General features: G+C 38.1%; 1 protein-coding gene across 2 annotated transcripts in view; it reads left to right on the plus strand.

Annotated features, from left to right (window-relative positions):
- Positions 1–1,521: 1,521 nt before the first annotated feature.
- LOC144659001 (cAMP and cAMP-inhibited cGMP 3',5'-cyclic phosphodiesterase 10A-like) overlaps positions 1,522–19,513 on the plus strand; it is a 54,273-nt gene continuing 36,281 nt past the window's right edge. Inside the window, exons 1-16 of one of the 2 annotated variants that reach the window (XM_078519526.1) lie at positions 1,522–1,763; positions 3,708–3,860; positions 9,029–9,057; positions 10,018–10,129; positions 10,936–10,985; positions 12,548–12,579; positions 12,870–12,969; positions 13,408–13,441; positions 14,352–14,411; positions 15,307–15,365; positions 15,618–15,668; positions 16,190–16,248; positions 16,976–17,027; positions 17,880–18,022; positions 18,564–18,725; positions 19,406–19,461. In XM_078519526.1, coding sequence (XP_078375652.1) covers positions 1,595–1,763; positions 3,708–3,860; positions 9,029–9,057; positions 10,018–10,129; positions 10,936–10,985; positions 12,548–12,579; positions 12,870–12,969; positions 13,408–13,441; positions 14,352–14,411; positions 15,307–15,365; positions 15,618–15,668; positions 16,190–16,248; positions 16,976–17,027; positions 17,880–18,022; positions 18,564–18,725; positions 19,406–19,461 — 1,321 coding nt within the window. In that variant the 5' untranslated portion in view covers positions 1,522–1,594. The remainder of the gene's footprint in view (positions 1,764–3,707; positions 3,861–9,028; positions 9,058–10,017; positions 10,130–10,935; positions 10,986–12,547; positions 12,580–12,869; positions 12,970–13,407; positions 13,442–14,351; positions 14,412–15,306; positions 15,366–15,617; positions 15,669–16,189; positions 16,249–16,975; positions 17,028–17,879; positions 18,023–18,563; positions 18,726–19,405; positions 19,462–19,513) is intronic. The other variant, XM_078519525.1, reaches the window with a different exon arrangement.

Below are 19,513 nucleotides of genomic sequence, written 5' to 3' on the forward strand. Positions count from 1 at the left end.
TTAAAGTCATTTCTCCATTTGGATTGTTTGTTAAAGACACGTTAATGTTTTGTCATCATAAAAAATCTGTCACTCCACTGTCATTTACAATCATTTTCACTCATTTCCAACACGAAACTGATGCGTAGTTCATCAGCAAATGTCTAATTTGCCAGAATGTTATTTAGTATCAATCTTTCACATCGGCAATGCTTTGCTAGTTTTTGGCTCGATCAATTCTCGAATTCACTTCAGCGATTGGCCTTGTCAGAAAGATCGAGGTATTAATTTCCTAACGGGAATATCGCACTTAAAACGATACAGAGATAATATAACGTGGACTCGGAAACAATGAGTTACGAAACGTGTCAATGAGTAAAAAAAACTTGTCGAAAACTGAATACCAACAATGAGTTACAAAACGTGTCAAAACGCGTGGGGAGTTTTAAAACGACGGCTGAATTCCGCTCAAGATAAATTTGCTACTTTTAAACCAACAAGCTTCTAATCACTATACACACAAAGAAACAAGTCAGTTTCGTTAGCATTAAAATGCAAACACTAGCAGCCATTAGCGGCAGAGATACATCTAGCTTTTGGCAAAGAAATGAACAAGAGCTAAAAATAAAGAACCAAAAATTGACCGTTAGCCACCAGCCAATAGCCAGTTGCATCATCATCTTTAAGCTTCTACCGACAATCAAACTCTTTCATGCCAGTTTTATCTTTCGGTTCGTTTATGCTTTGACATAAATAATTTAGTTCGTTTGATTTGCAATACAACGCAAATTTTTATTATATTACGTGTTTTCGATGCCCGCGACGGATATTAAAATTTACACAACTGCGCTTTCTTGGAAACGTTTCAAAAGGGAGTTTGTTCGGGTTCATCAACCCCCCCCCCCCCCCCCCCCCCACCGCCTTCCAACAAAAATCTTACATGAAATTTTACTATCTTACTACCCCTGGGCTTACTACCGCCGATCAACTTGAAGAAATATGACGCAGTGTCTGTTTTAGCCATAAAAGGAAGGGGAAATGAGACACAGATTATCAAAAAGTTAGCTTATTTGTAGCCATGTCAGAAGCTCATTACTCAAGTGTAGGTTGCCGAAAGTGCTATCCTAACTTGCAAAATCATGGATGCCGATTCCCCTTATGCACCCCCCTTCCGGTTCTGGCCCTATATATGCGAAAAGGCTCTTCCCGCGGGGATTCATGTTTGAATAAAGACGGGGGAGAGGGAGGAAAATCCCCTTCTCCTATTAACATTTATCCCCTATTAAAAGCGAGTTATTTTGAAATACTTGCATCCAAGATATCTTTGGCTTTTTCCTCTAGATAGGAAAAACACATTGTTTGGGGGTAGATGTTTTGTTTTTGATTGTATGTTTGTTTGTTTTTGCTTCTGCAAGCCTTTTTTCTGCAGCAGATTTTTTCCGCGCGGTGGTTTACTCCGGAAGTATCGAACCCCCCTCGGCTTCTGGAGCTCAAAGGTCTGCACGCGCGCGCACGCATAACTTGACTTCCGACAGATGACGACCAGAGGCGACGTAAACAGTGGCGGGAATGGCGCACATTTCAGGTGTGGATTTCTATTATAGTTTTCCTGCAAATGTTCAAGGTTGGAGAAAAGATGTCTTCGCCAACAAAGCAAGTTAGTGTCCGTCGGCTTCCTCCACTTCCGAATCAAATAACACTGCGAAATTTTAAAGAGAACGGAAACGTGAACGATGAAGCCCACGCTGGCGGAGGAGGCAGCCTCAAAGGGAAGCCTTCTGGAGGTAACGACGCTAGGAAAATTGTTTTTAAAATGTCACGACTGTAATAAGCTGTGAATCGTTATTGTATTTTCCTCGATAGTCTTCCAACCTCGCGTCTCGAGGATGGTGAAGTGTGTTTTATTTAAACGACAAGCACTTTGTTTGTACTGTATAAAAATTCATTATGCATGAGACCTAGAAATATCGAAGACGAGCCAGAACGTCGCGTATAAAAATTTTAGTTTTGCTTGATACAACGTGACATTGCGAAATATTTTTTCCCTGGCGATAAAATCTCTAATGTTAGCTAACGATCGCTTAGGTGAGCGGGTAGTAAGCTTCATAGAAATTATTTCTTGCGCTTAACTTGATTTCAAATTGTGTTTCTCCGCGTAAAATTTAAGCTCGTAGAATCGAGTTACGTTCGTTCCTATAGGTACTGAAATACGAGCTTACAATAACGACTTGAGTTTTCTAAAGGATATTCGAGACCACCCAGCTAAATTAAGCTTTTAATTCTCGTTTTTGTCTAGTAAACATCTACCCCTATCGGTCTATAAGTTTTTTGTAGACCGCGTTGTTCAGTGAGGATTTGCGTGCGCTTGACAATTTTCGGTAAGATTCTTGCACAATTTTTTTGGACTGATTCCCATTTCTAAAATCCTTTTTATTGTGATTTCATCACAAGGGGATCTGATACAAATGCAAATTTTGCTTCCACTCAAATAAGGGACAAATTAACCAAGGAAAACGGTTCTGCTGTTTATCAATTCCATTTAAATTTAAAATTTAGACCTGAAGCTCTCCAAGCGGGAAAAAATGTTGTAACGCTTCGGTAGCAAAAATAATAAAAGAAGAAAGGAATAACGCTGATCCAAAATATTTAATATTTCTGTGATTTTGTTATTTTGGAATACGGCGATGAGATGTCGAGATTCTATTTACAATGAACTTATTTCAGAAAGCGACAAGCATTACTTATTTATGATAAAACTTACCGCAGGTGAAATGAACCTTTAAAGCTTTATTCATGAATTAAAAGTCATTAAAAGGAAAATCATACAAAAATGTTTTGTGCGCAAAATGGAAAAAGAAAAAAAAAATCAGGTGACGTTGTACACAACGGAAATGGAATTTTCAAACAATCGAGATTGATTATGCATGTTAGAAAGCTTTTTGAATACCAAGTAAAAATAACATTTATATTGTAGCAGTAAGGTACTACAATAAATTGTAGCTAACGAACGAGAACTGGGAGGTCGTACGTTTAACATTCAAAACACTGGGCCTTTTTTTTCCGGTTTTCTGTTGTCTCATTGGTTAAGAAACAGGCAATTTAAAATCGACAATTTAATCTACACATTAGGTCACATTATTTATTCACTTCAAACTGTGTTTTATTTAGCAGTTATTTAAATTGTCAATGAATAAATTATTTTAATATTTATTCATTTATTTAGGTTACTGCATCTCCTGTTAGTTTCATTCCTTTTTTTCTTAATGTTTCCTTTGTAATTTGATAAGATTTTGCACAGTCGAGCCAGCAACACATGACTATAAATAAATTAAAATAAATAAACTTAGTTTCTTTTTCTCCTTTATTTTTTTTTGGGGGGGGAGAGGGGGGTGGAAGGAGGGGTTTGGTACACTAAAATAAATCACAACATGATCTATTTTTTTCTTTTCTCGTATTTTTTATCTAAAATTCAATATTTTATTTGTGTGTACATGTGTGGTTCTGACAGAAAATATCCATGCCCCTTCCATGGAAGGTTACTGAATGAGGCTTTGACACCATTTGAATTGTATTTTCATTCCAAATGGATTTGATAAACTCCCCCTACCCCAGGTTTGAATTTGGAAGGTTTTTTCATATGATCCCTAACCCACTGGGAAATTCCTAGGCCTATAACCTTAAATTGTGCCCAGAATAATAACCAATCTTCTAAATTTTTATTATTACAGTTCTCTCTGAGATGCGAGTCAAGGAGTACCTTATGGCCAACCCTCAAGTACTAGAGGATTTCATCATGGCAGACATCAGCCAAGAACAGCTTGAAAGATGGCTGATTAGAAAAACACAAGCTGTGGAACCTATAACTGGGGATGGCAGTAATGGTTAAAGTCAACTTTATTTATTTATCTATGTTTTAATTTAGTTTGGTCCTATCCAGAATATCAGCTAAGATTTCCAACTGGCAAAACCATCTTGATCAAGGGCAGAAAATTTGGGACACATTAAAAGAAAGATCTAAACCAGACACAGTTTTAAGGCTTTTATCTGGAAAAATCAAATCCTGTCAGGTGGCTATTTTTCCCGCATTCTGCCTATTATTAATACTACATCCCTGTCTTATGTCATGGTTTCATAGGCGGTCAGTACAAAATGCAGACTGCAGACTGCAGATTGCAGACTGCAGACTGGGTACAAAATGCAGACTGCAGACTGCAGACCGGGTACAAAATGCAGACTGACATTTGACAAGTCCAAAATATTCGTTTTCAAAAAAGAAATGCAGACTGAGGCCAAAACAATGGTCATTTAAGGAGGCTCAAAAAAAGTTTATAAATATTCGACGATTTAGTTAGCCTTTCAAAATAAATCGCTTTTCATGAAAGACAAATTTGTTCTTTTTCTTCAATCTTTTAGTGGTTTTATTTATAATATTGACCACAGATTGAAACTCTTTTCGAATAAAATTCGTTTCAAGCGGCTAGCGGGAAATTACTGCCGCTAATTAAATATGTCACGACATCTGGCGGGTGGCATCGCAAATGTTTCTCGTCTTCTCTTTCGCCATGAAAGAAACGTAAACACAGCAAACACGAAGAGATGAAAGTACCTGGTAATTTTTTAACATGAAATCTCGCAAGTTTCTATTCATTGTCTACTCACAACATCAAGTGGTGGGTTGGGCATTTGAGACGTTTCTAAAACAATGCATTCCGATATATAACTCCTGATATATAACTCGTTTTTGCTTTCCGCCAACAAAAACATTCTAATTACTCTGAATTACTACAGCGCTACGAGAAGAGCAACATAATTTTACCAGTAAATTTCCTCAGGAGAACTTGTCAGCGTTTGAAAGCAGAATGAATCATGGTTCCCTAGTAAAAATAGACCCGGAATTCCGGTGGAATCCCGCCGGAATTCCAGCCCGGACTTGCCTGGAATTCCAGGCGGAATCCGGGCGGATTCCAGGTGGAATCCACCGGAATTATTGCCGGCATTCCGCTGGTATTCCGGCGGAATTCCGGACTATTCCAGCTGGAATTCCGTGATAATTCCAGCCGGAATTCCACCGGAATTATTGCCGGCATTCCACCGGAATACCGGACAATTCCAGCTGGAATTTCCATGATAATTCCGGCCGGAATTCCCCCGGAATTATTGCCGGCATTCCGCCGGAATTCCAGACTTTTCCAGCTGGAATTCCAGTGAAAATTCAGCCCGGTATTCCGCCAGAATTCTGGACTATAGTCCGGACGGAATTACAGCGGAATTTTGGGCCGAAGCTTTTCCGACTGGAGTTTTGCCGGAATACCGCCGGAATTAGCAAGTAGCACTACTGATTTTCTTTTTTGAACTGGAGCAGTGAAAATATGGATTTTTTGAATAGAAAAGCAGCCTTACAATGTTTACTCTTTACTCTCAATGTACTTATAAATGCAAATAATATTTTGCACACGGTGAAATGAATGCAACAAAAGAAAAATTTTTAATCAAAAACAAACATGCACAACATGTAACTTTCAACGTTTTTTATTTACTAACAACTATTCTTATATCTCTACAGTTACATGTACATATTAAGTGAATCTGACTTGAGATAGAAAGTTAAAAGATAGATACACTTATTCTTGGTTGTGGTTAACATGCGAATAAAACAAGATCAAATAATAAAACGATGCGATATTCAATGTCTTCGATCGCATGACCAACTGTTTTCGCTCGCGATTGTAATCGACGTGTTCATTTAATTTGTATACATGTACACAAACTGTTTAAAATTGCTTACCTCTCAGTTAATCGATCGTAGGTTGTTTCATTTCTTGTGGTAATAAAATTATTGCTGAACACAGTATAGTTGCTGATGAGACCACTTCATTTCACGCAGAACGCAGACAACTGTTTCAAACATCGAAACATTTCAGCACAAAGAGACGGCGTCGCTTCGCATTTTCCAAGTCGATGCAAAGATCGGTCGTTGGCCTGTTTCAAATTCATTTCTTGAGGTAATGAAATAATTTATAGCTGAACACAATTGCTGACGGGACCACTTCACTCACGCGAACAACTGTTTCAAACATCGAAACATTTCAGGACAGAGACGGCGTCGCTTCGCATTCCACTCCGATGTAAAGATGTCAGGTAATTACATTGTTTACAACGCTGCAGAGAATCTTTTTTCCGGCAGCAGAAAGGAAGGAGTTTACCTATATAAACTGTACATTACATGAAGAAACAGGAGAGACGATTCCCGCTTAAAGAAACGGTCAAGTATAAAACGTTCAGGTCTCATTACAGGCGGAAAACTAAACACGTTTTTCAAAGTTGACCAATTAGATTAAAACGTCTCATATGTCAGAGATCACGTTTCAGTTTGTGTTGTCACGAAAATCCAACCGAGTGAAAGCATGCAGAATTTTCATGGCTTGTTTGGAAAAATGTCTTTGAAAACAAACATTTTCTTTATATCAAGGATTTCTACTATCCAGGATTATACTGACACTAACAAACTGATTTAATTTCTGGAGTGGATTTACTTATAACTTTAGAAAATCCTTAAATGTTGAGGTTGATAGACCAAGAACAGAAGTGGGAAGATCTTCTTTTAAACATCGTGCTGCACTATCTTGGAATCTCCTTCCCGATGACATCAAGTCTTGCTCTAACCTTGATTCTTTCAAGAAAAAACTTAAGGCAAATAAGAGTCTCTTAAAATCTATCAGTTTCACTAAAGCGTCCTGCTGCGTTTCTAACAAATCTCTGGACTTCATATATTTTTAATTTATTCATTTATTTATCTTTTTACTGTATATTGTTATTAATTCATCTATTTTACCTATCATTATTTATTCAGATATTGTAAATAAATTTTGGATCATGTATTATATAGGATTTTATTGTAATTTATTATTTTAGATAGTGCAGGTCCACATCAGGACTTAACGTCTTGCCAATTATTTTGTAACCTGCTTTATCAAATAAACCATGTATGTATGTTATGTATGTATGTACTAAGATCAGCACACTTTCAAGGAGCAAATGCAAGAAACTGCAGACAGCGGCAGACTTCACCCACAAAATATGGACGTAAATGGAATATTACTAAATTTTAAAAAGCTGCTGATATTATATGATATTTATAAATGAAGCAAGAAACTTAAGAATGAGTGACATAACCTGTTTACAAGGGCAATGAGCGGTAAGTGTGTGCTGTAGTCTCAACCCAACTCTTGATTTAGATTTGGCGCGCGCAGAAAGAACGGCGAGCTGCCACTGAATATTATTTAAGATTATGAAGATCTAACAAAAGGATTTCTTGGATTTACTAGTATTTCTCCATCGCAGAAGAACTTATAAACTACTGAAAACAGGACATAACTTTGTGGCTCGGTGGTTTGATTCGGTGAAAAGTCGAGTCTATTCTTTACTGTGTTTGCATGACCGCTGTGAGTGACGTGCAAGTGCCACTGTACTGAGACATATAAATAAATGAGGTTTATTCTTTGTACCTGTTTGTACTGCTGACTGTATTTTACCAAAGACATTAAGCTTAATTAGTGCAAACGATCAATTTAGACCATGTCTTCAATTTTTTTTCGAGACTTATGCAATAATTGTACAGACGAAAAAAATTGTGTAGATTCTGATTGTCAGAAGCTCTATTATTTGGCGTATCGTTTTGATAAAAGTTTCACTCGTAATGATTTTTGGGAAAATCATGGCATTGGGTGCAGCCATGAAATACAAAATCTCCATATAAATCCAGCGGACTCAGAATTCCAGATTCCACTTGCCCGGTATTCCACTGGACTCCGGAATCCCTTACCTGGAATTCCACTGGACCCCGCACTCCGGACCTGGCATTCCACCGGACTCTGGAATTCCGGGTTCCACTTACCCGGAATTCCACTGGACTCCGCACTCCGGACCTGGCATTCCACCGGACTCCGGAATTCCGGGTTTCACTTACCTGGAATTCCACCGGATTCCACCAGGAATCCTCTCCGGACCTGGAATTCCGCTGGAATTCCACCGGAATTCCGGGCTCTTTTTTACTAGGGTTAAATATAGTGAGAGAAATAAACGAGATGAATTGTTAAAAATCACCGTCGAAGCAATGACTTGTGCGACAGCGTGGAATTTGAGAGCACGACTTTTCACGGCGTGAAATCACTTTACATCGTGGAATTTTCACGACATAAAAACTTTTCCATTTTTCAAACTCACGTACTTCTGCAAGCTTAAAGACTTTGCCGTACTTATGGCAGATCACTTTAAATAATTGCTGGTGTTGCTTTGTTCTGAAGAAGCGCAAACTGTTTATGATTTGATCGGATCGGAGTGATGCGATGCTTACTAGTCAAGCATATTTTCTTCTTTTGCGGTTAATGTTTAAACAAACAATAGCCTGCTCGGAAAACTACGCTGGCTATGTGTGTATTATATGAAAAGCGAATGCGTGACAACCGGTAAGTTATAAAATGAAATATTATCACGCATAACACGAAAAAAAAAAAAAACAGTTTTAAGTCAGTCTGCATTTTGTACCCAGTCTGCAGTCTGCAATCTGCAGTCTGCAGTCTGCATTTTGTACTGACCAGTTTCATAGGGGGTGGCTGTTAAGCCCCATGATGTTTCCTTTGCGGTTGGAAAATCCATTGTTTTGCTTTCAGTCCTAAATCATATTATTTTGCTGCAGAACATGTAGCTGAGGCCTATCAATTAGGTTTGCTGTGCAGAGCCCAGAACATATAGCCTGATTTTTAGGGATACATGTTAAGCCCTCAGAGCCCAGCTTTTTAATTTAAGCTTGAATAGAGCTGTAACCCTTTTGGGACATATGCTTCATGGTTGCATCACTGCATTTATGAATTCTCTTTAATTAAAAACTAAATTAAATAGCGTAATTAAAAACTTACATGATCTGTTTCTATCTCAAATGCTTTGAGTTCCCCAGTTTATGTTTAGAAAATGCAGTTTAAATGTAATGTTAAGTAATATTTTATTAAATTGATTTATTATTAATAATTATTTTTTTCTTACTGGAAAACAGGAGTGAGGCCTTCACTCTCCAAATGGAAGGTATATTTAATAGTTACTATTAATTTTTATTGGCCACTTAATTAATCTAAGTAAGGTAAAATCTATATCAAGCCTAGGTGGCCCATTAAGGCTGGCCCTAATCTCCGATAACAGAGCATGAAGCTTCTACTGTAGGAGTATTTCTACCCCCTCCCCCCACGCTCTCCTCCCCCCTCCCACCACCCAGATAGGAGATATATGCTCCATATCCCGGGGGACTTGCATTGAAAGTGACAGGGATGCTTGTCGTCTCTCTTAGGGGTGTAAATTTCGGATTTTGGTCTCGCTTAGGGTGTCCCGGGCAAAATGCCAATATTTTTGGCCATAATGGTCTCGTTTAGGGCTGCACAGGAAGAAATATACAAATATAAATTCTATTCCTAGTTTTTTGGTATCTTTTAGGGGTCAAGAAAAGCTTGAGCCACACCCAGCTCATCAGATTGGTTTCTTTTAGGGGTTCTTTTCAAAATTTCCGACGAGCATCCCCGTCCCTTTGATATGCAAGCCCCCCCCCCTCCCCCTCCTGGGTTCCATATATCATGTAATAAATTTAGTTAGCTGCAGGTTAACCCATTTATCACCTCAGGGTGGATTGAGGCTCTGGAGTGAGCCAGCGCATAAACATCCAGAGGTATGATTTCCTTGTCAGAACTAGTGCATCACGCTTAATAATAACCACTGTAAGACCTGCAGAGCAGGGAGACCTCAGGTCAAAAACCTTAAGTTACAAGTTAAGCTGTATGACCTTGAAGCAATGGAAATTTAAACCCTTGGATTCCCATGTTGACAACCTGCCGTAAAAACTTTCTGTAACCCTAGCCCATTTTAAGTACTAGACTAAGTATTGAACTCGTCCCAATACATGTATTATTTATGTCTGAAGTTTGTTAAAAGTTCATAATTGATGTTAACATTTTCTTACAATTTGTTGACCTGCAATTTCTTATTCTTGGTTTCTAGTTCTGTGTCCATACAGACAAGCGCAGAATGCTACAGCAACTGACAAAAGACATCAATCAGCAGCCAAAGAAAGTGAGAGTTATGTACGAGCTTGTCAAAAATGTTGCAGCAGGTAATCAATGCACAGCTGATTTACATTGTGCGTTGTTTGTATTGATAACCCATATCTTATTCCTGACTAGTCCTGATCTCTTTTGTCCTTGTAAAGCACAAAAGACAAGGGGGAATGGGTAAACTCAGGGGCACGGATCGAGGCCCGGATGACAGAAAGGAAGTAATTCCTACAACCCCTGGCCAGCTGCACTCGCAACTGTGCTTCCCCCTTTAATGTTAAAATTTATATGACACTGAGAGGACTCGAGTCCCCATTCAATTATCTAAATTCAGCTGGTACACTTTCTAAATTAGGGTGTTAGTAATTAACTATTATATTAATATATATTTTAATTATTATTTTATTATTTTTACTTACCTTATTGTTACTTATTTTCGCGGGAACTTAATTTCGCGAAAATGGAACAAGCATATTTCGCGGGACTTAATTTTCGCGATTTTGCCAAAAATACGTAATTAACATAAAAAATACAATAGAAAACGTTTGAAATAAATTTTCGCAGGTCTTTATAATTTCGCGATTTTTTATCGTGAAAATTAAGTCTTGCAAAAATAAATAATAAGGTATTTATTTTGTTTCAAGATATAATTTCCAGGTGTCCCATATACTTAGTTAACATAGTAAATAGCATAAATAAAATTAACAAAACATTTCTTTTTCTTAGTTCCTGATATAAATATTGACAAAAATTGTATTAAATTAAGTAATTTTATGTTTGCTTACCAAGTTTTTTGATTGATATTTTTATCAATTGATTCATTTATTATTGATTCATTATACTTTTTATTTATTATATTTTCTAGCTACACATGCCAACCGACATTCTCTTTACTTGGTGGACAAGAATGGAAGAGTACGTATAAAAATTGTCAATTTATGTAATATTAATTTAATAAATAATTAGTTTCATCAACCCTCCAAGTTAATTTTTTTGCTTAGAGGCCATTTGGCCACCGACTGCTCAAGTTTGGTCACCAGTGGAAAATATTAGTCGCTAAATTAGGCTCAAGCTTTGAATCCTTCTTCTCAATTTTAGTACCAGGCTGGCGATTTCGGTTCAAATTAAGTTGCCAGCTCCAAAATTTTAGTCGCCATGGCGACTAAAATGGTCTTAACTTGGAGGGTTGTTCATGTATTATTCCTTCCTTCCTTCATTAATTTTCATGTATTATTCATTTATTTAATATTTATTTCATGGATTATTTATTTATTCAATATTTATTTATTTTGCTACAATACAAGCAGGGTTAGCCTACAGCAATTTTGTTCACAATCACATATTAGACCACCATCTTGGAGTCACAAGAAATAGACTGAGGCTTGAGAACAGGGGTGGGGGGCTGTCAGGATGAGAATTAAAAAAAAAAAAACACAGGACTAGCAGCCTGCGTAGCTGATGGGATTCCGGACTGAGTGTGATTGCTTTGTTTACGGTGAACAGCTGAGATGAGCTGCGAAGCCGTGAGGGAATTGGAGAGTAGTCGAGTTGAGATCCCGACCAGAATTTCACTCGTGGCACAGCTGCTCAGGAACGCCGGCTTTACTGTGATTTTTCTTACGCTGCGCTAATCCTGCCAGCTACACAACCTACAGGACCACAAACTGTGGGTATGGGCCATCCTACCTTTCCTTACTCCTCCCCTCCCCCCTTGCCCCTTAGGCTCAATTCTACTTCCCAACTTGGGGTTACCGCTTAGGAAGTCATTATTTTTCATTCACAGGTGCCAACTTTGCCATTGATGGCAAACAGAGAGTCACACAATTAACCTACTGGACTATTGGTCTGAGGCTTTGGGAAATAAAGCAAAAGAAATTATATCGAAATAATTTCTTTGAATGCTCTGTTTCCTTTAGCCTCTGAGCCACGTTAGATTTTCAATATATCAAAATTGACCAATATGCTTAATATGTATGTGCTGAACATTTTTCAGTTGTACAAAAATCGTAAACTCTCTCTATGCAAAAACTAGACTGTTCACAGTCCCCTATTTTTCCGTGAAGTCGTAGAGATCGATCGTTCAGTCCGACGGGCCGCCATCTTGGTTTACAAACGCGAGCGAAAACTGGGGAGAGTGCAAAAATCCCGTGGGTGGCGGGGAGGGATACTCACAGCGTGGGGGTGGTAGAGCGGAAAAAATAGTTTTTTCCACCTACCCCCTCCCCCCCCCCCACCCACGGGATTTTTGCACTCTCCCCAGTTTTCGCTCGCGTTTGTAAACCAAGATGGCGGCCCGTCGGACTGAACGATCGATCTCTACGACTTCACGGAAAAATAGGGGACTGTGAACAGTCTATGCAAAAACCGACACTCTTACCCAACCAATATAACCCTAAACAGCCATTTAGACAAGTATTTAACAGCTAATCGAGCAGCTAACCATATTTAATTTTTCTCATGTCTTCCTTATTTCACAGGATATTTATCTGTATTCTGAGAACAAGCCAAGGTAAAACAACTAGTACAGCAAGAAATTAAATCTGCAGCACTTATACCTGTGTTGCCGGTGTTAAATGTTATATATTTTTTTTTATTTGAAGTTTAATATGCAAAGTACATTGTAACGTAATGCAGATCTAGCCGTTTTACCTTTTAATTAGTTAGCCATTTAAACTCCCAAATTATGAAATATGTTAGATAGTAGTTCCACAATTTTGTCAAGCGCCAGAACTGAGTTAGAAAAACAGGAGACACAAAGTAGCTAGCTTAATACATTTTTGTCTGTTTGTTTGGGCACAGATCCCGATCCCTGTGCCGTCAAACCATTGGATACGGCGGAACTGTAGTAGCGTATGTTGCAGAGACAGGGGAGAGGCTATTTGTAAAGGATATTCTTGGGGTAATGTATTTTACTTTTGTTTATTTTTTCCTCATGCTTTATGTAACTACTCAATTGCTTTTACGTAACTACTTAAACAATACTGTTACAGCCTGCGTATTACGGCGGCACAAGTTTCTCTTACGTAAATTATATTATATTGTAAGTACGCCGGTTTGTAGCCTTTTTGTGTGTATGTAAATAGTAGTTTATTTTGTAATTGACTTTTTTTTAAGTAAAAATCATTAAAAAAAAAACATAAATAGAAAATGGTCGATGCCACTTTAGCGTCACTTTGGACACTTTTCGAAAATCTTTATAATAGAAAGAATGTTTAAACTTTCTCGTTCCTGTTTGAAGTTCTAACAATAAATTTTACGTACAATTCAACTTGTAATCACTAAACTAGTCGGTATTTTACTGGTATATCATTATTTTATTATTTTTTTCTTGTTGTAGGATGAACGATTTCCCAAAGGGATCGGTATTGAAGGTAAGCCTACATATACAGATCCTCCTCACTGGCGATAAAAGTTTCAAACGATTTATTTTTAATTACTATGGTCAGAAAAGCAAGCATCATCAGAGACATGTAAAATTGGTCTTAAGGCGGACCAAACGGAGACGCAACGCAAGTTTTTCACCGTTTGGCTATCCAACGCAAGTCAACGCAAGTCTTGCTGTTTACTTTACGTACTGAATTGCAGCCGGCGCGTTGTAGCATTGACATGGCGTTTTTGACAACGTGTGTGCACTTGCAAGTAAACTTGTGAGTCCGTTTCGCCTACGTGCGTCCATTCGCGCTACCGTTTGGCCAGGGCTTCACTCCCAATCCTGATATAATCCCTCAATAAAAGCTCAGCATTAATCAACAGACAGAAAACGTCTTGTAAACCAGTGATCACCAGTGCATTGCAAGTTGACCTTAACCCTCCGGAAACTCTTCTTAGTAATTTTAACGCCTGAACTGGCACATCGTTCTACTTGCAGTCCTCTTAGAGAAACACCACGCGCTATTGTAAAGTCGGCATTTAATGGTTTAAAAAACGTAAACAATTATTCACATACTCTAGCTACTTTATCTTGGTTAATGATTAGCCACCTTACTTTCGGAAATTCATTTCAAATTCGTCGGCGTTTTCGGTCATGCTACTCTAATGCTTCGAGAAATTTTATTTGTGTCAGTTGCTTTGTCATGAAGATGGTATTGACATCAAGTTTCATCGGTGTTTTTCGCAAATGTTTCTAAAATCGCGAAAAAAAAGCAAGTGGCTTATTTAATATATGAAGTGTAAAACAAAATCTGCAAATTCCCGAAAGTAACGCTCTTCCTACTCAAAAAAATAGTAACTATTGGAAGAAACGATAATATTAATGAGTTGAAATTTCCACTTACGTTTCAGACAGCACAGCCCAATCTGTGTTATGCCAGCCCATTGTACAAGCAGATGGGACTATAGTTGGTAAGGAGACGCCATTTTCTTTGGTATTCTCCACGCGCTTTTTTTTTAAAAAAAAAGCAATACATTTTCTGATATCGGTTATTCTGATATTGGTCTATTCATGGTTGATCATTTACTCTTCAAACCCCCCCCCCCTCCCCCCCACCCCCCACCCCGCTTCGTCCTGAATAACAATAAGCGTTTTCTTCCAAGCAACGGTCTGAAAGGGACACAGTCACGAGGATTTTAATGCTTTTTGGTAAAAGTGAATAGGTCTTCTCGCACATGGAATGCACCTAGTACATCAAGATGCAGATATAAAATAAATCGTCAAAACTTCGAACAAAACTTGAAAAAATCAGCCTGATTTTTTCAAGTTGAGATCTAAAGTTCCTGATGGCATCAAAATAATATCACTTGTTTATCGCTTTAGTACACTTGCATGGCGATTTTTTACAAAATTGGACCACTATTTTGTAGTTTGAATATGTATTTAGGCTCTTGAGTTTTTGACGTGAAACTGGTCACAGTGTCCCTTTTATTTAGAAGCACTAGGCCATGTCAGTACCTTATTGGTCGTTGTGAAATCGTTGCTAACTCTTAAAAGTCACTGGGAAAAGTAATTCTTTTTGGTTCAATGCTTTTTGCAGCAAACGAGTCGCATCGTTCATTTCGGGTGTGTTGCACTGCAGGGCAATGTTTCGTCAAACTTTTGAAGTGGCAACAGAATTTTGAAACAAGTCTCGAAAAAAAAAACACATAAAAATTGGCGTTTTAACAACTTTAACGCAAACACAGTTGGATATGGTGTACAGTGTCAACTTCTACCCCTTCCCTTTCAGTTCAATTGCACGAGTACTGATTAATTTCAATAATACAGTCCTTTGTGTAAATTCTAAATTTGATTGTTTTTCAGGTATTGTCGAATTGGTCAAAAAGCTCGGTAATTCACCATTTGAGAGGGAGGACGAGGAGGTAAATACTTCATTGTTTTTTTCTAGCGGTTTTATCGAAATTTTCCGATCCAAAAGTAACCAATCAACTCCCAACCCCCCCCCCCCCCTCTTCCCCGTTTCACGTCGCCCAAAAAGGTAAACAGGTACCGCGACAACTCTGACGGCCATCGTTTTGAGGAAATCCTCTACTCCTCCCCCTTCCCTGACCTTACATGAAGTTACCAGGTTCTGTTTCAGTACTTGTCTGACGTGTTATTCTTTCACATCGTAGATCGTCAATAGTTATCTTGCTTGGGGCAGTATTGCTATTCACCATGCTGAGGTAAATGAGTTTCAACCAAGCTACGGTCCAAATGTTAAAATTACAATTTGTTGCTTGTCTTTTGTTCGACTTTATTTATCGCTGCTTTTTGTATGTGATTATCTAAGTAAGAGAGTTCTTTTTCCCTTTAGTAGACAATTTGTCTAACCCTTATCAATATTCTCTAATGCGAACCAAACAATTTTATTAATTAGGGGTTTTTATGCTGCTTTTTTTAAAACTTTGCCAATAAATAAAGAAGAGGCTGGTATATTCATGCTTGATTACTTCAGTCACCTTCGTAAACATTTAACCAAAATTATCCGTCAGACATAAACAGCAGAAAGGCTTTTACTCAACAGAAAACAGTTTAAATTCTTTTGTACGCAAACTGGTGAAATGTATTCGTGAGAGGTTTATCTTGATGGTCTTTATTGCAAAATTCGGACCGCTTTGGAAAGTCCGAAACCAGTATTTATTCACTACTTTTTATCATGAAACATTTTGCCATATGACTTTATTACTATTATTATCATTTTTAGATTTCGAAACAAATGCAAAAGCAAAAGGACCTGAACAGTTTCTTGCTAAATGTTGTAAGGTGAGTATATTTAACAATTAGACGGTAAGCTTGAGGTTTTTATCGGCTGATAGTGGCGAAGGTCGAAGCCCCGAACCAACTATCAAAAGCAGATAAGACAACGGCAGCGAGCGAGAGTTTTCGATTGCATTACTTTCAAAAAATTTCGCGGGATGTTAAATTGTCGGGCAATTTTTACCTCATTTCGGACAAATTTTGGACAAACGTTTCGTACACTTTGCTGTATCATAGCTTAAGTAAATTTGTGCCTACAATGCACAAATCAGACTGCAAAAACATCTGTGAACATGATAGTTTTAGTGCATCCTCAAGGTTTTACCGATACTTCGTCGCGAAAATAGCACAAATACTATCAAACCGTTAGATATCTCAGGCTTTTTCTAAACTGTAGATCGCTCCATTAAAGAAACTAAACTTTTTTGGAGCTCAAAGTGTACTATATTTATGCCACTGACTCAAAACCCTTCTTTGTTTTCCCGCCGTGCTGTGTACCTAACATGCACCGTTAAAGTGTACTGTAAAAATTTTGGAGGCTTAAAAATTTCGGACGGTGTATTTTCGGACACTTTTTTGTCCGAAATTGAAATCGTCCGAAATTTTTTGCAAGTAATATAAATTATGGTATTTTGGAAGAGTGTTAGTTCACTGGTGGTCGTTAACTTCATTGTAAATTCCATCTAGTGCGTAAAAATAAACAAAGCTCTTGTATTGTATGTTCGTTCCTTAGATCGATATTTGACGAAGTCAGTACGATGGATGTCGTTATCGAAAAAATAATGGTAAGTATATCGTGTTTTATACCATGCCATAGAAAATACAGCCAATCAGAATACAGGAAAGCCGTTGTATATTCGACGGTATTCAACCCAACCTTCCCATCGTGCGCTGCGATTGTATTCTCGACGAAATTTAGTAAGCGTATTTTCTATGGCATGGTATAAAATAGTTACACAACACTTTCTCGTGGTATACTATGGAATATCCCACTTGTCTCTTGTATTTTCTTGGCATACACACTCGCCTAAAGGCTCGTGTGTATACCGAGAAAATACAAGCGACTCGTGGGATATTCCGTAGTATACCACTCGAAAGCGTTGCATAACTAGTATATACTCGTAAGATTCGCGTTGAGCTTCGAGATTCTTTGTGCAAACGTGTGCTTCGGTTTTCAATGCACGTTTTATGAGATGGTTGCTAGTAGTCGTTGTGTTACTCGTAGGCATAAGAGTTTTAGGGGAAGACACTGTCGCGCTTCCATTCGATCACTAGCTTTAAAGCCGTTAGCGCCACAAATTGCAAAGGAATATTTTTTTTTCCTTTTCCTTCCATAAGCTTCTCCAACCGATTCCAGCGCATTGTCTTTTCAATTTTATTGTAACAAATCTGAAGCTCAGCTGAAGAGCCGTGTTTGATATTTTTTCTCCTACTCCTTCGAAATTGTTTTCTATGTCGTCACGCGACACGTTGAGCTTCTCCAGAAGTGTTGCGTGACAACCGAGGGTATTCACTTCTTCCGAGAAACGTCCTCAATGTACTGTTGAAGGAAGGAGTTCCTTTTTTCCCATTCCCGACACCCAAAAAAATCGTAAATACTTAAACCGGATTTCCTCTTTTAATTATTTGTACAACAGGCTTTCGCCAAAAGACTAGTGAATGCTGATCGATGCGCGCTGTTTATGCTGGACACAAAATCAGAGGAGTTATATGCCAATCTGTTTGACGAGGGAGACGAAGACGGCTCTGGATACAAATTTCGGAATGGAGCGGAAATAAGGTAAGATGAGTGATCTGAAAGGGAAAAAAAAGAATTCCGATTGAAATTTGGTTCCGAAAAATTTGTAAGTAGCATTTTCCATGATATTATAACCATAGTAACGGCATAATGTTTCATTTAACATGCCACTGTGCCTGCAAAATTGCTAGAGTTCTAAGTTAATGTGTTGTATTATATATGCTGCCTTCACGATAAAACACCTTACCGTAATCGCGTCAACAGGCCTGATAAGTGGCCAAGAAAATCAAAACAAAACTGAAAACAAACAAACAAAACATAAAATATGATACAGCGGCAGGATAAGTTAATTTTATTCGCAAAATATTCGAATAAGTACAATCCAATTCAAACTTTTTAAAATAGAATTTTTAGAGTGTCTAGTTCAACGCACGGCTTATCAGTTTTATAAAAGCTTTATGTCAGAATGTGTTCTTTGAACTGAAAGCAGTTCATTTAGAGTTACGGAAAGTGTGTCCAAATATTTGGGACGCTTCTATTCTGTGGCTCGTAATTTTCGATTTTTTTTTTCTCTTTCTTCTAGATTTCCCATTAAGAAAGGTATTGCAGGCTACGTGGCAAGTACAGCGGAAGTACTGAACATCAGCGATCCGTACCGTGACACTCGATTCAACCGAGAAGTCGATATGAAGACCGGCTACATTACAAAGTCTATACTGTGTGTCCCTGTCAGGTGTAAAGGAAGGTAACTAATAATTTTCACGGTTATTTTTGAAAATTGGTAGCACAAAGGCTTTCTGTTGACTGACTGACTGACTGACTGACTGCATGACTGACTGACTGACTGACTGACTGACTGACTGACTGACTGACTGACTGACTGACTGACTGACTGACTGACTGACTAACTCGGAGTCGACGGAGTCGTGAACAGAGTTTCCGATTCCGCTTAGGACACCATCGTTTATGATCCAGTGAAAACTAGATTGTCTGAGTCACAAACAAAAAGAAAGTAATGGGAGGGCTTGAGAACTAACATCGTGATTGGTTTGTTCTTCCGCTTCTGCTTGCGACTCCACCAACTTGTAGTTTTCACTGGATCATAAGCGACGAAAAAACTTTTATATTCTTCCGACTCTGATTCCGTCGAGCTTATGACTCCCTTAATGATTCCGATGTTCGATTTTCACTACGACGTAAGCGCTCTTACGACTCCGATTACGACTCTTACGCTAGTAAAAGCCATTCTTGAGGAACTCGAATAAAAAACGTGTAACCGGCGGCAAGAGTGGTAAAAGTCGCGCGAGCTTATCACGATATTATGTTGTCAGTTTTTTTCTTTGTTGAACTTGATTCGAAGTACATATATTCCTATCGTAGTCTACACATTTTCATCCTCTGATTCATCTTGTGACTTATTTGTAGCGTCATTGGTGTCGTCCAGATGGTCAATAGCAGGAGAGGTTTTTTCTCAAACGAAGGTAATTTGTTTGGTCATAAAATTAGACAGCTTTCACCTGCTCATAAAACATG

The sequence above is a fragment of the Oculina patagonica genome, chromosome 6, assembly GCF_052425735.1.
Source record: "Oculina patagonica isolate OP01 chromosome 6, crgOcupat, whole genome shotgun sequence".
In the NCBI taxonomy this organism is placed as follows: domain Eukaryota; kingdom Metazoa; phylum Cnidaria; class Anthozoa; order Scleractinia; family Oculinidae; genus Oculina; species Oculina patagonica.